Source organism: Condylura cristata, unplaced genomic scaffold (genome assembly GCF_000260355.1).
Source record: "Condylura cristata isolate star-nosed mole 26May11 unplaced genomic scaffold, ConCri1.0 scaffold00018, whole genome shotgun sequence".
Taxonomy (NCBI): domain Eukaryota; kingdom Metazoa; phylum Chordata; class Mammalia; order Eulipotyphla; family Talpidae; genus Condylura; species Condylura cristata.
Genome location: NW_004567119.1, coordinates 36,791,285 through 36,808,481, shown reverse-complemented (window position 1 = coordinate 36,808,481; position 17,197 = coordinate 36,791,285). Strand labels below are relative to the sequence as shown.

General features: G+C 34.4%; 1 protein-coding gene across 2 annotated transcripts in view; it reads right to left on the bottom strand.

Moving 5' to 3' along the window:
- Window positions 1–1,247: 1,247 nt before the first annotated feature.
- DENND1B (DENN/MADD domain containing 1B) overlaps window positions 1,248–17,197 on the bottom strand; it is a 212,554-nt gene continuing 196,604 nt past the window's right edge. For both annotated transcript variants that reach the window (XM_012726735.1, XM_012726736.1), the window contains 3 exons: window positions 6,828–6,910; window positions 5,657–5,873; window positions 1,248–3,526 (listed from right to left, as the gene is read on the bottom strand). In XM_012726735.1, the coding sequence (XP_012582189.1) occupies window positions 2,987–3,526; window positions 5,657–5,873; window positions 6,828–6,910 (840 nt within the window). In that variant the 3' untranslated portion in view covers window positions 1,248–2,986. The remainder of the gene's footprint in view (window positions 3,527–5,656; window positions 5,874–6,827; window positions 6,911–17,197) is intronic.

Here is a 17,197-nt window from a genome sequence, read left to right as displayed (position 1 = left end):
TAACTTTTAATCAGAAAAACAGCCATGCCTTCTAAAATACATGGAAGTAAATAATCGTCAAAATATACAACTTAAGACTACCACCAAAAATAATAGCTCCTAATTTCATACTCTCCTCTTCTATTCCCCTGAAATGCTGTGGATGTAATATCCAGGCAAAAGGACAAAAACCAGAGTAGCTTCATAGAGAGTTCTAACAGTCTGGAGGCCACATAAAAGACTATGTGCCAGAGCCAAGTCTTAGTGATTTAGACAATTCTGTTGCAGAACAGGTGTTGTGGATGGAGGTGGGGGGGAGTTTAGACAGCAAGGGATTTACACATATTTGGTGTATATATGATAGAAAATATAAACATAGTAGAAAACAATACCCTTATATCAGAACTCACCTTATTTTTACTTTAGTCTCCCTATGTCCACAGTAATACTGGGAGGTCTTTAAGAACAGAATTTGAATAGTCAAAATATTAATGGTTTTAAATTTCCAGTATTTGCTGCTAGTCTTTTGGATATCTTCCAAGAAAAACACATAGACTTTTTGTATTTGCTTTTGTTTTTAACATGGAATATAAAAAACTGATTTTGTACGTTAAAATAAGGCACAGATTGACTTTTAAAATACACTGACATAAATTGTGAGTGGCTAAATTTCTCCAAAACATAGTAGTGAAATATCTTTTGAGATGACTAACACAGAGAAAAAGGATTTATATTTCTGAGACTGTTTACTAAATAATGGACTAAACCCTAAATTTTGCCTATGCTACAGTCACATTTCATTCTTTATACTACAAATTCTGATGCAACCCCCACAAAACAAAACAAAAATTTTAATAATCACTTTCAAAGGCTACCTTACATTCTTTTCAAAACTTACAAAGGAATCCTTGCCAAGCAGAGTGACCATTTTTCCTTTTCATTTAAAACAGGCTTTCTAATACATGTACTTCTTGTATTATATACTTCAACTAAGTAAATGGAATTTTACAATGAATAGTGAGAAGCAAAATTTGACAAGAACCTTGAGTTTTACTTGTGTTAAAAAATAAGGATTAAATACTTTTTCCCTTAATATATATAGTATGTCATTATAAGCAAAACATTATTTGCCCTTTTCAAATAAAATATACCTACTTAGATTTTAGAATGCATTTTTGGGAAACAAAACAAAATCTTAAGTAATTTTTCTTTAAGACTGACTTGAGTAAATATTACTTAAGTAATGTTTTTATAAAACTCCTTTTAGGATTGTTGAAAATAATCATTATTGGGATATATAAAGTACACATATAGAACATGCTAATAGAAAATTAAACATAATGTCTTTTTTTCTTCGCACACCTGTCAGTCTAGCCTACCATGAAGCAATCAAAGATTGATTCCTTTCCAGCTGAATTTCAGAGCTTAACGATGAATGTGTGGGAGAAAGAGACAAATCTCCCATGCAGAAAAATTCTAAATAATTTACAGATACTCTGCTACAAAAAAAGAAATACAAGCCCCTATTCCTTGATATGGGCTGTACATAGTGAGTTCCATCCAGAGACTACAATATGAAAAGGAAGAGAAAAGAGTAACTGTATAGTGGGCAACTTGATCACCACCACCTCAATTAGGTTATCAAAGTCAATATCAATACACACATCGCACACATGGCATTGATTGTATGCACCTTTGACATGATGTGATGAAAAGGACACTTTTCTTCTATAACCTCCCTTTCCCAAGCTCATAATCCCAGGGTAATTATGAGAAAAATACCAAACTTCAATAGATGGGTAGTCTATAATACAACCAAATAGCATGTTTCACAATATCAAGGTCATCAAAAACAAGTATGAAAAAGTTCATAATCCAGAGGGACCTAAAGAAACAAGACAAATGTAATGGTGTCCTGAGCGGTATTGTGGGGCAGAAACAGCACAGCAGGGAAAAGTTAAGAGAATCTGAATAAAGTATGGCCGATCAATATTGGTTCATTAATCATGCTGAATCTACCATACTAAATATAAGATAATAATAGGAGAAATTTGTGTTGCAGGAATCTATGGAAACTATACATTCTCCATAATTTTTCAATGAATCTGCAAGTGATAAAACAGCAAGTTAACTAGTTAAATTTAAAGTAAATTTAAAATGATATGTTTTGATAGAGAATTAGGAAAAAAAGAGAGGAACTTTTTTTTAACAAGATAGTTTCAGTTGCATTTGGTTTACTGGGGTGGATTCCTTTATGGCAAAGGCATACGTGTAGAGACTGTAAAATGCTTAAAGTGTCACTTGTAAACGAAAGTCATTCACTTCACATTGTAATTCAGCACTTCATATATTTCACTGAGTGAACAGTAAATTTGTACCTTTATACTTCTTGGAAAACATGGCTGCAGTGTCCACAAAAGAGCTTTTTAACTTTGAAAAAAAAAAAAGAATTCTGTCCTTACTTCAATGAATAAAAAAAGCATTATTGCTTTACAGAACCCTTATAAGTTATCTTTCAAATTTACATGTAATTCCATAAATTAATTATGCTTATTATAGGCTTAAGATTAAGGCAATTAGTGGGTCAACAGTTTCCGCAGTTTTAGGCTAGTTCTGACGAGCTTTGATATCTGCTTCATTTCATGCTTAACCAGGTTAATATAGTAGCTACTTGTACTGTAAAGGTTTTCATATGCATAGTTTAAGTAAAATGAATGGCATCAAGCACCAAATACTGGGAAATCATATGTTCAATAGTTATTTTCATCATACATACTAACTAGTACCTGATTTCAGAGCATAGTAGAAGAGTGAGCTTTACATTTAAAAATCAGTGTATAGTATGTCCACAAGATGAATGAGTGGGAGAAATGTACGTTCCAAGTGAAGAGTAACTGTTGAAACAGTAGCAGGAGTTGCATTCCTACAAAGAAATCTGCTTCCTATATGGATTATGTGGAATACGAGGTCTTCGTGGCAGCTGTGCAAGCAACTCCTAATTGTTGACTTAAGCTTGCTTTCCACCACTGTTTTCTTCAGAAACGTTTAAGTCCTGTTGGAAGGAAGGTGTAAAATGACATAATGACACTACTTCATGAAGCAGTCCAACATCTTCTGAAGTCTCTGTGGCTCCTTGTCCTTCTTTCTCCCAGGGAACAAAAGTAGATGAACGTTGTCCAAGACTGGGTGTACGCAGGTCATCTGAAATCTGGCTTAGTGTTTCCTTTTGTTCTGTCTTTCCTTTATCAACTTGGGAAACTTCAGGTAAAGCCAGCTCCAGGAAATCCACTCCTGAAGTGGAAGCTGGCTGTCCTACCATCGTAGGGCTGCTCACATTGTGAGCACTGAGGCATTTTTCACTGGTTTCCTCTTTCAGCATAAACAGGGAATCTGCCAAACCACCAGAGGAAACCCGCTTCCTGGGAGATGGAGGGAGATGTCTGCCGTGCAAAGCACTATCATCTTGCCCGAGATGCCACTCTGTTTGATCACCAGAACCAGTGCAAAGTAGGGCTAGATTATTCTCACTAGGAGCATTGGATTTATTCTGAAAAAAAAAAAAAAAAAAAAAAAAAACACCAAATGCAGAAATATTTTAATAAAACTAGAGCATAACTTAAGTAACATAATTTTATATTTAAAAATTAGTATTAATATTTCTTTTAAAAAACATTTATTTATTTATGCATATAAGAATTGGGGTATAAAAAAGAACTGGGGTATAGGATAGAGGTGTCAGGGGTGATAGGATTCACTAGAGACAGAGTGGGGAACAAAAACAGGCAGACTGACTGAAATACACTACTGAGGGGAGCACAGATAAGACAGGGGAAGTCTGCTGTGTCATGTGGGTCACCTCCTTTTGGCTGGGGATTGAACTCATGCTGTTATGTCTGTGGATAGCTTGACAGTACTGAGACTTAACCCTTTGGACCACCAGAGAGGCCACTACCTAGTATCTTTCAAGGCTGGGAAATTGAGGTTCCTCCCAGAGTTGAAATACAAAATTACTAGTTAATATGAACACTTGCAAATTTGGCTCTGTTATCAAAAATGAAATGAGATGAGATGGACGCTGGATTCCATGACCTTATAATTATCACCTATAGAACTCATACCATATTGAGAGTGTTAATAAGGGTGTGGAGAAATGTGATTCTGGCACACTGTTAAAGGGAATGTTGGGCCCTCCCTGGTGGCGCAGCGGGTTAAAGCACAGCAATAAGAAGCTAAAGCTACTTCAGCATGAGTTCGATCCCACCCCAGAGGTGATCCACATAGTGCAGCAGACCTCTCCTGACCCACCTGCTGCTCCCCTCATCAGTGTACTTTGTCAGTCGGCCTCTCTGCTCCCCACTCTGTCTCTGGTGAATCCTCTCACTGCCCCTGCACCTGTACCCCAATTCTGTATGCATACATAAATAAATCTTCAAAAAAAAAAAAAAGGGAATGTTAATTGTCAACTCGTGCAGCCACTACAGAAGCCAACTCCTAAAAAAAAAAATAACAACAGAACTATCACCTGATCCACCTATCCTACTTCTATGTATATAACCAAAGGATATGAAATCAGTACCATTAATACATGGCTGCACCTTCATGTTCACTGCAGCATTATTTGCAATAGTCAAAAAATGCAGGGAGCCTAAGAATACACTGATGAATGACTGGATAAAGATGTGCTAAATAGATATATAATAGAATATTATTTAGCAGTAAAAAGTAAGTGCTGATATTTGTGACAAATTGGATGAACTAATACCTGAAAGAAAACAGATACAGGTAGACAAACACCACATAATCTCAATTAAATGTAGAATCTTAAATGGATTCATAAAAACAGAAGCAGAATGATTGTTATTGGCAGCCTGGGGAAAGGGAGAGTTGGAGAGAGGAAGTAGGGAAATGTTGGTTAATGGGTACAGAGTTTCAGCTATGTAATAATTAATACATTTTGGAAATCTGATATACAGAAAGGTGATACACTTAATAATTCTGTATTGTACACTAAATACTTTCACCTTAACCAAAAAAGAAAAAAAAAGGTAAAGAAAATGGTAACTGTGGTAATAAGTATATAAATTAGACTGACTGTGGTAACCATCTCACAATATATAGGTATATGAAAGCATCAAGTTGTGCCCCTTAATTATATGCAACTGACAAATTTTGTCATCTACATGTCACTAAAACTTAAAGATGATTTTTTTTAAAAAGCAAAAAACAATTTTAAAATTTCAATCTCTCACATATTTAAAAGATTTAGTTCCAAATGTTTAAGCACTATTCTTTTGTTAAGGAATAAAATGGAAAAACTACTTCAACACATTTATTAATTTTTTTAAATCCAGAAATTATAGGAAAAATATTAAAATATATCAATTTTAAAAAACTCTCTAGAAAAGACATCTATAAAATATAACAAGAAAATATATCAAAAGAATTTCAAATGTTCCCAAAACCCACTAAAACTGAGTAAAAAAAAGGGGAAAACACTGGAATTCTGTTACTAGGTATAATTCTCAAGGATTAAGATTTATCACTTTGAAATTCTGATAATTATCAAATACCTTAACAACTAAGATTGTAAGAGCAGGCAATTATAGCAAAAGTAAGAATGCCCTCATTCCATTAAATATTTTCATTTAATCTTACAAGATAAAAAAAATCAACTAACCTCAGCCTTGTAATCAATATCATCCATCGATCTAAAGAAATCCAAGCTCTTTGCTGCTGCCAGCTTTCCTTGATCTGAGCTGTGTGTGCTCAATGTATCAAGGATCTCTCCTAATAAGTCCATTTCACCTGAGTAAGGCGTCTTTACTCTTGTTTCAATAGAGTCATCACTTTCATAAAAATAAGCAGAAGTTTCTTCGCCATCTTCAGAAGATAACCTGAAGAAAAATAGTAGTTATATAGCCATACATGCTGCATACAAGCAACCTATCACTACTTGCAGATAATTAATAAAAATCTTAAAAACAAAATAATATTTCAGTGGAACAATGGCAAAATTGATAATTGGTTCATGGATAAATTCTTTATAGTGATATATACTGTCACAAATACAGTAAATCCATAATATATGCATTAAGACCAAACAAAACTGCTTATGGTATGTAATTAATGAAGCAGCAGCAGCAGAGCTTTTCAGAGTCAGAAGCTGTGGGATTTGGGGAAATTAGGCTTAAAAGAAAGATTAAATACTTAAAAAATTTGCTACAACTGAGATGGGAAAAGGCACAAAATGTAAAAATTATTATATTAATATAAAAAAAAGTTTGCTATAGCTCAAGTTCAGTATTTTTAGATGTTTTTCCTTTTACCTATTCATTTATTTTAAAGAATAATGCATACTCTTTTATTTTATATAGACCAAAATATAATTAACAGAGAAAAAAGAATGTCCACCTTGTCATAAAACGGCTGAAAAGTTAAATGTATAATATTATTCCATTTATTGCACTTTACAATTTTTTTAACTTTGTATTAAAATTTTCTGATACCACTATTAGCTCAAGCTCCTCCCCCATCTCCCTGACTGCTAATTTGATTTGAATTAAATACTGTCACTGTTCCTGATATTGAATCTGTCCCTCTCTAGTAGGAGGGTAGGCATCTAACTTTAACATTATTCCAGATATTTCTGAACTATTTCAGGTTTGATTTGCTTTCCCAAAGTACTATAATCCTCTATGAAACTCCAGTGAGCACTTGCTTTTGTGAATCAAAGGAACAAAATCTGTTTCTGAGAGTGCACATTCTTTTAAATAGTTTTTGTAACCCAAACGTTCTACTATTAAGCCACATTGTTTAATACGATTAAACAACCAAAATTCATTACTCACTTGCTTGCTCTTTCAATGTCATTGTCATCATCGTCGTCATACACAACACCATCCAGGCTCCTAAGAGGTTTTTTTAAGCGAGCCTAGAGAGTGGAATTGATAACAAATTGGTGCTGGCAGTTTAAAAGAAGTTTTCTTTATAAATTATAAAAGAACAATTTGATTTAGTAGGGAACAATTTGAAAAGAAATATGCATTCAGGGAAGAAGGGGAAAAGGGGAAGTAATGAGGTAATATTTATCTCAACACTTACTAGTACCTTATATTAAAAACAAGTCATTGGATATATACACATTGGCACAATCACACTGTACCAGTTCCTGATTTAGGAATATTTGACTTAAAACCAATAAAATTCCCATGCTTAATCCCATATACCCCAAAATCTCCAGTTACAGAAATAATATCTGCTAACCATGTTTCTCTTATGCCCCACCTACACTACCCCTCACCCCTAATTTTTTAAAGGTGTGCTTTCTCAAATCTCGATGAGCATAAATACAACTATAGAGTCTCATTCAAAAGTGGTTCTGCATCTGGAACTGAGTTTCTGTATTTCTTACAAGCTCTTAGGTGAGGTTAATACTGGTGGTCACATACTGACAAGCAATGTTCTGAAGCAAGTCTTAGATAAACTATCATCTCTCACCTCTAAGTACTTTGTTATGTATCTTTATCAAATATATTTTAATACAACCAAAATATCATAGCTAACAAATTAACAACTATTTTTTTAGTAGCTTCCTCTGTGCTCAGGCCATATTCATGTTCTGCTATTGCCCCAAATACAATTAGGCTCACTTATTTGGACTGACAAGGTTGACACTTTACTGGGTTGGTATTTCTCTTAAGGCTCTTTTAGAGGACTTTAAGTTCCACCTTCCCCTACTCTTAGCATAGTACTGTCCAGTTATCTGGAGCTTGGGTAGACTCTACTTCTGTTTTTCTTACCCTCAGTTTAGGGCAAAAATATATTCTGGGTGTTGATGTGTTTTTTAATTGTATCACATTTGGAAGTTTTTAACATTTACATGTCCCACTTTTGGTACCATTGAAAGTGACTTGCGCCCCTGGATGAAGGTGGCTGATCTATCCTTTATGAATCTCCTTATCACTCCCTCCCTTGATCGTTTAGCATCTCAGTATAATCTTTGTGTAAATTCTTTCAATAGAGGCTTCAAACATCCTTTTCAAAAGCATCCCTTCTATATTTATTTATTAGCATTCTATAAAGAAATTTTATCAATTTGTTTAACTATCCTGCTATGTATATAGGAAAGATAGGATAATCCCTTCATCCTTCTCCTTTTATTGAACAAATTTTAGAATACTAAGCTAATGTCCTATTTCAGAAGATGAGCCACAATACATTTTTAGTAAGTTTTTTCACTTGGATATATTTGATGTGGCTCAACTTACCATTGAATTTCTTCTTGATGTTCAATCTGTACCTCTGAAATTATAGCATGATTGCTCTTAAAACAGCCATTTTATTTTAGTAATTTATATTGACATATCTGCATATTAAATGATATGCTAATGGGTATTTACTTGAAAAAAAAAATCCTTTGGTGGAAAGGCATAGGCAGAACTGGCACTGAAATAATAATATAGGCCAGAAATTGATAAATTTTGATGCTGTATAAAAGGTACCCAGCAATTCTTCTTTCTCTTCACTTTTGCATATTTGAATCAAGTTAGTATCTTTACAAAATAAAGATTTAAGTTTTAAAGTTTTTAATAAAATTTTTAATAAAATTTCTCCAAAGGAGAAGGGGAAAGAGTGAATCATGTAAAAGGGGTCAACATTATTGGGTGGATGGAACTTTTGGTGGTGACATAATGTAACACACATAGATGCCATATTATAATGCTGCACACCTGAAACTTACATAATCTTATAAAATGTTAATTTTAAAAGCTCCATCTTTTTTTTTTTTTAAAGATTTATTTATTTGTACATACAGAACTGGGGTACAGGCCAGAGGCTCAGGGGTGGCGAAAGGCTTCACCAGAGATAGAGCGGGGAGCAGAACAGGCAGATTAAAGAAGTACACTGCTGAGGGGAGCAGCGGGCGGGTCAGGAGAGGTCTGCCACCCCATGTGGTCACCTCCGGGGCAGGTGGGAATCGAACTCATGCTGAAGTGGCTTTAGCTTCTCAGTGCAGTGCTTTAACCTGCTGCGCCACCAGGGAGGGCCTAAAAGCTCCATCTTTTATCAGTGGTGGCCCTATCAAGTTAGTTTTTGTGTCTTATGACTTCAGAGGATGTCAGTAAGTTTCTTGGTTTTGGCACAATATGGTATTTTATATAAATTGAAGCTGTTATTATTTTTTTGCCTCAGATCTGTAATCACCCACGGTCACTAAGAACCTCAGTTCCTTTAAGTGGGAAATGGTATTGGAAGGCCACAGCTGGGCGCTATGGGTACAAATAATCTTTTGAATGGGTAGCAGCAAACCTGAAATTTGGAGACTTCAACTTAATACAGTTAGAGGATAACCTGTCTTTGGAACAGATATCCAATTGAAATAACTATTTTCTCTGATTGCATTTTTAAAAGGCAGGAAATTTCTGGAACCTGTAGGAACTGATCACTACTCTTCCAACTCACTGGGCCACTGGTCATTGTGGTAGGCAGGAAGGAATGAATTGAGAAATATGTTCTTGTAACCTTGCTTGCAATGTTTTGAAAATTCCTCCATAGTTTTGATTGAAGAAATGACCAAAGTACACTAACAAATGTATTCAAATTATCTGATATTTTTTAAGATCACAAAAATGAAAGATTAAGGTAAGAAGAAAAATTACAATTTAACCAAAATTCAGAATAGAGAAAAATGGCATTCTAACCTAGACACAATTGAAACATGTGACTAAAAATGAGAAAAAATAATTTCAAAGCATGCAATAAAGATTAAAGTATGTATACATATATATATACACACAAACATATATTTGGGAAAGGGATGAACATCTTTTTTATCTTTCTAACTATAAAGATAATAAACAGAAGTAAATTCCAATACAATGAATATAATATGACTCACAGACATATTCTATTTAAGATCTGGTCAGAAAGCTCACAGTAGTAAGTATGCAAGAGGAAAGTCTCTAAGGGTCAATAAACACTTTGATCATAAATTATTATCCAGAGCTCCCTGAAATAAGCACCGTGACAGTCATAATATGGCTTGTATTTGAGAACAGATGCTTTGTGAAAAAGAGTAATTATGTACCATATTAGTAGAGTTACAAGTAGTCAGCATGGTGAAAAAAATGGAGAGAAAGAAAAACAAAGTTGAAAAATAAAACCCTATAAATATTTTTTCAAATTTCTGCTGATGTGGTATAGTGCATGTACCAGTGAAGTCCCGAATAAACCTCCCACTGCCTGTGCAACTAATGTATGCTGTTATTTCAACTTTTCTCTGTATTTTGTAGTGGTATACTTTTTCATAATTTTTAATGAGAAAGTAGGAAGGGTCTTTTCTTTTCTCATCAGAGTATTTAGAACTCAGTCATGATGCTGTTTTTGTGCCTCCAAAGTTTAGGCTGTCTGATTGTAGGGAAATCTTGGTGTATATAAAGTTAACACATTTTTAATTATAAGATTTAATCCCTTCAATTTCTGATATTTTAAAACATAATTAACTCATAAGGCACTGAGGGTATTTATAATTCATAATTAATATGGATAACATTATCCATATTTTAGTTCTTAGTTTCACACTGAGTCTTGTAATCTCAAGCAAAATCCTTGGCATGTGATTTGCTTAATGGAAATGAACACTAACAATCAAATCTAATTTGGAGATTAATAAATGCATTTAAGTAATAATTTATTTAAATAAACAATACTCTCAGAAAAAATGCAAATATTCTTTTTCTGCCAAATGAAATGTGAATATTTCAACTATTAAAACATTTTGCATGGAACAAAAAATACAGCTATAATTTATCAAAAGGATGTCTCTCCATTCCTCAAGTCATCACCATACAATTTTATCTTTAAAACCTATATATACTTTGTCAGAATATGCCTCAGTGTTACTTCATTATTTGCTGATTTCATGCCTTTGATAGATACAAACCTTTAATTTCCTTCAAGATAAAGTTAGCATGAAGAGACTCCCATCTAAACATGGTTGAGACTGCTTATTTTGCTTTGCTTTCTTGTCCTTCAGTTCATATCCATGAGGCTACCACTCACTACTTCAGCCAGAGCAGGTTAACTTAGTTCTGATAGAGATTATTGTTCTCCCTTTGCACATAAGATGGCCTTCATCAGAATTTCTCTTTCTTTTTTACTGAAAAAATCCCACAACCCTTCAACAATTGACTCAAGTGTATCCTATGCAGTCTTCTCTTTACATGGAAAGTGGTTTACTATGTCACTACAAATTTGGCAAATTCTTGGCCAATGCACTATTAATCATACTGTATTATCATCAACTCTTGTCTCTGCTCTGAGTTCCTTACATAAGTGGGATCCACATATCATACTTTTTCATGCTTTTGTATTTATTCCCACTATGGAAAACAATATGTGTACACACTAGGTGCTTTGTGAGTGTTTCTGGAATAAAGAGACGTGAAAAATTTTAAGAAAAATGGGATACCACTGCTGCCTTCCCTTCAGGGAGTATAGAGTAACGGCTTTTAGATTTTCAATAAGTACTTGTTGATGTAAAAAAAAAAAAAAAAAGAATAAATAACTTTATGTTGTACTTCATTTATCAGGTATTACAACTATCAGCTCAGTTCTTCTCCCTACTTTGCTTTATTCCAATCCACAAGGCAACACAACAGTCTTTTTTCAATCCTGTATATTTGCCGATTTGTTCCACTATAGGACTTCTGTATAATGTTGATTCCTCTGCCTGAAAAACTCTTATCTTGTATTTATCCCCTCTTTCTTGTCCCCAATATCTCCTTCTGTACACATCTATTCTAAAGAGAAAAATTTATAGTTAACAGTCCATGGTACACTTCAGCCTTATTACCCTGTCCTGTAGAATGCTACAGTCTCTAACATGCTGACAAATATACTTTAAAAAATATATATAAATATATAAAACCATGTTGTACTCCTCTTTAAATAAATCCTTCATTGATTCCTTACAGTTTTCAGGATTTAAGTCATACTCCTTTTTCTCTTTGCCCAAAGGGGTTTGGCAAAACTAGACTCTCTGGAGGCTCATCTACTCTCAGAGATTAGTTCCAGCATTCCCAAACCATCTCCTCTTGTGATGTCTCCATATGTCTTCTGCCTCTGCCTTATATACATGTTGATGTGCCTGACAGAACTACTTTCTCTCTGGCTTTCCCCTCCCTTTGTAGCTATCTTTCATGCTTTGCTTCAAGAGTTCCCCTTTCAGGAAATATCTTCTCTCTGACTGGTAGTTGTTTTAGTGTACCTGGATGCCGATTTTTGTTAGGGGAGTTATCCCACTGTACTGTGATTATGGCCAAATTCTCCTCCTACTGTAGATTCTTGAGGGCTGACACCTTGATAATTTACCTCTCTTAGCTTCCAAACAAAACACATGATTCAATGTACATTAGTGTCAGGTAAACTGTGAAAGTCACTGAAAGGAGCAAAAGATTATGGAACATTCTTTCTGTGGAATTCTGTATGTTGTTTAGAAGATATTATAGGGTTATGTGATTGTGTAGTGCTCTACATCTTTCATACCCTTAACTACCCTGCCAGCTACAACTGAAGAAATTGTGAAAACAAGGCCTGATTCATCATGGAAGCTATGACAAGTGACCATTTCAGAGCAATGATTGGCTAAAATATGAAGCCATTGACCACAAAGCCCACCCAGGAGCCTGCTGACGGAGTGCAGCCTCATAGGGGTGTTTACTACAAGGCAACTGCAGCAAATCTGGCCTACAAGAGGAATATACCCAAATTTACAGGTTTTTCAGATGAAATATATAATGGAAAGATTTTTTTAGGCTATTTCCTGGCCTACAGATAGCAAAAACAAAAACTTTTAAGAAATCCCAATCTGGGGTATCGTATGAAAACTTAAAAGTAAACTCTGCAACCTTACCTGGCTGATACTGTATAGTTCCATATTTACAAAGCAATCTCAAGAAGGTCTACCTGGTCAGTTAACAGTCTTGTTGCTCCAACATAAATATTCAGGTCAAGCCTAATGAGAACAGTTTTCCTTTTATGATCAAGGATAATCTTGAGGCCCCTTCCTGGTGGTGCAACAGGTTAAAGCACAGCACTGGGAAGCTAGTTGAAGCTGCTTCAGTACAAATTGGATCCTCAGCCCCAGAGGTCACCCACATGGTACAACAGACCTCCCTTGTCTTGCCCGCTGCTCCCCTCAGCAGTGTACTTTGTCTATCTGCCTGTCCTGCTCCCCACTGTCTCTGTTGAATCCTCTCACTGCTCCTGCCCCTCTGGACTGTACCCCAGTTCTGTATGCATAAATAAATAAATTTGTTAACAATAAAAAAGAATAATCTTTAAGATTATAAGGATTATAAAAAGGAAAGTGGTCAGGAAAAATGCAAGACCTTGAAATGGACAAAAAATTACTGCTGTTCTTGCAAAGATTGTTAGGTATTATGTAGCATTCCTTTCCAGGATTATCTCATACTATAGAGGTCTACATCATTAATAATTTCTCACTATGTTTAATTTTTCACAGAGAGATATTAGTTGTGGAGGGCAGATGGTAAGGTAAATGCTTCCTGACCATGCAGATGTAAGTCAGTCTTGTCCTGGAGTGATGCCATTGTTGTGGTGTGGAAATTAATGGTTTTGGTATCTGTTAGCAAATACATTTCAGTAATCCTGAATGTCTAGGAGTCTGTTCTCTAAATTATCCTTTATATAAGTTTTTTTTTAATCATACTGGTTCCCTCATTTCTTAATATGAAAAATAATATAAGAATCACATTTTTGCTTTAATGTAAAATCATTTTAAAAAACATATGGCTGGCCCTCCCTGGTGGTGCAGCGGGTTAAAGCACTGCACTGAGAATCTAAAGCCGCTTCCGCATGAGTTCGATTCCTGCCTGCCCCGGAGGTGACCACATGGCGCGGCAGACCTCTCCTGACCCGCCCGCTGCTCCCCTCAGCAGTGTACTTCGTCCATCTGCCTGTTCTGCTCCCCACTCTGTCTCTGGTGAAGCCTCTCGCCGCCCCTGAGCCTCTGGCCTGTACCCCAGTTCTGTATGCACAAATAAATAAATCTTAAAAAAAAAAAACATATGGCTAACATTTCTTGAATAAATGGATACCTCCATATATAGTAGTTATGGGTTTATAAGTTAATGTACTAAGAAACTGGTAAGAACATACATATTGAAAAGAAGAGCATACCATAATCATTTATTTAAATAAACATTTTCAGTGTCCACTTGGCACAGGACAGATTATATTCATTTGTTTAGGCTACAAAGATTGAAGGAATTCCTTCTCATGCCACACACATCTACATGCAAAGGCAAATGAAGACCAAAGTAGTGCTCCTTCCCCTGGTGGAAATTACATTCTAATAAATGAAACACAAATTAAATTGAGCAATAAATAAAGGTATATGTTGAGCTTTTCTAGTAGGACAGGTTCCCAAATAAATTTCATCCCATGCTGATAACCTTTCTTTCATTAATTTAGTGTTTTATCATTTTCTTCACAAGCATTCCTTGCTACACATGTGCTTACGTCCAAAGTTATGTAAATTTTCTCATACTAGATGTGTACTTTACATTTTATATTTCCACGCAAGTAAAATTTTATTTTGCAGTTTTATGTGTTATAATCTTGTAGGGTTCTAAGGACATATGATATTCAGTTCCCCACCTTAATTTGTAATTGGCCATGTCACTAAACTATGACTGCTACAAAATCTTTGTCAGGGAGGTCAAAGAAGTTTGAGTTAAGCTGTGAAAGGTTAACAGGTATTAAATAGATAGTGGTAAGAGGGGAATAAAATATTCAAAGGTCTGTAAGACAGTCAGGGCAAATATAATGGATGGGTGCACTGTGGGTTAGAACTGTGTCCTCAGGCTTCCTTAAGGTGCCCATTAATTGTAAACCTACCCTTTGATTACTAAAGGCGTAATGTATATGTTAAGATGAAAAAAGACTGGATAAATTTAAATTCATAGAGGGTTATAGGGAAGTGGGGAAATTAGAGAGGTATGAAATGAAAAATTGTAGGGGGGAATATAGGCCAGTGAGAGACACAAAACTTATAATAATGTAATAAAACAGAAAACCATTTATTTTTTCAATCAATATCTAAAAATTTATGAAAAAGTTAGCACCGTGCAATCCTGGAAAGGTATGCACATCTATTGTAAAATGACTGACAGCATATCTTCACTCTACAAACATCCATTAAGTACCTACTGTATGCATGCTACTATTTTCCATACTGATTTTAAAAAATACATTGTAAAAAGTCGTAATACTGAATATAAACCAATTGTAAATTTAAACTCATCCTTCATCTATGAATACAGCTGAACTCATTTTTTGTATCATAGATGATAACATGTAAATGACAACACTTATCATGATTCATGCCAATTATAATACTGCTAATAAGTAAATTCAATCAGCTAATTAATAACATTAACAATACAGAACTGTAATTGTATATTATAAATAATGATAAATTTTGGGATCAAATACAGAGATTAAAAGGTTTGTGAACTGTACAGACCTAGTATAACTACATATGAAGTGATGCCCTTTTCACTAGCTACCCTACGCAGAAGGTATGCAAATTAACAAGTAACTATTAGCACTTGCAACTCTCTAGGGAGCCAGTGATATCCCAAAAGTGTGTTTTGGGGATGCAAAAAGATATCGTAAGAATACAAAATAAGCAAAGTTATATATCATTTTGATACAACAAATTACAAATAAGATGGGGAACTCTGTATCACATGTCCTCAAACTCTATGTGTTGTAAACACATATAACTGCAAAATAAAATGTTACTCACATGTAAAAATAAAATGTAAAGTACACATCTAATATGAAAAACTTTAACTTTGGAAGTAAGCACATGTATATCAAGGAATGCTTGTGAAGAAAACAAGAACACACTAAATTAATGAAAGAAGGGTTATCAGCATGGAATAAAAGTATTAGGGAAGATATCCTACTAGAGAAATTCAATATATACCAATATTGAATTAAAAAAGAAAATGAACTGATAAGGATGAAAAAGGCATTTCATGTGAAGTGAAAAAATGAGCAAATGCACAAAGAAAGAAGCAGAAGCTCTAAGTCACAAAGCATAAAAATTAATGTTTGAAGATAATTCAAGAAATAAGTGTAATTTAGTTACAATAAGCATGAAAAATGTTTCTTTTTACTACAATGGTTCCCACAAAGACTATCAAACAAAATCTGAGATTCATCTCCTGGTACAATAAGGAGCCTGTTAATCTTGCAGTTGTCATTTTGTTCACTAGGTGGCAGACAAATACCAGAAAGGCAAATTGCTGGGTCAGCTTAAATTCGTAAGGTTAATAATTGTGAAAAATGAGGCTACAGACCATCTGAATGGGAAATTTTTTTTTCATATTTTCACATAATTATGATCCTTGTAAGATATGAATAATTTGAAAGTAATACTCTGTTACTTTCCCCATTTTAGAGTCAAAGTAACTGAATTAGTGAAACCTTCTTTTGCTTACACCAAGTCTACAGCAAACCACTGAAGCCAGTAAGTCAAAAAATGCTTACATAGTGAGAATAAGTGAATGAAGCTCCATTATACAGAATCATAATTTAAATACCTTAAAAATACATGGCAGTTTATAATTTGAAGAGCTCTATGGGTGTTGCATATTTATAGTTGTAAGAGAAGCACAGAATTAAGTAACTCAGCTATCATTTCTCTGCTTCACTGTGTTAGGTGACTTATATCCTTGTTTATTTAATTAAATATCTACCCAGATTCTGGTGGGTTTTTTTGTTTGTTGTTTTGTTTTGTTTTGTTTTGTATTTTATTCATCAGGGAACCAGAGGCTTAAAGACAATGGTGACAGAGCTAAGAATCCAACTCAGGTATCTTGACTGCCTGAAGACAACTCTTCTCACTGTAATTACATTTGTGATAAATAAGTCCTGACAAAGTCATATAAATCAATGTCTAAGAATTAAACTGAGAAAGGATTCCTTGAAATGGCAAGTTCTAACCTCTTTTTTAAAGTAAGTGGTAGTTAGAGAATAATCACATGCTCCAGGAAGGTAATATGACATGTTAAGAGACACTTGATCAGAATAAGTAAATTGGTAAGATGAGAAGATATTTGTTTTGGTGAAAACTGAAGAATTTTATGAAAGCTATTTTTATAGGCTAAGGAAATAAACTTTT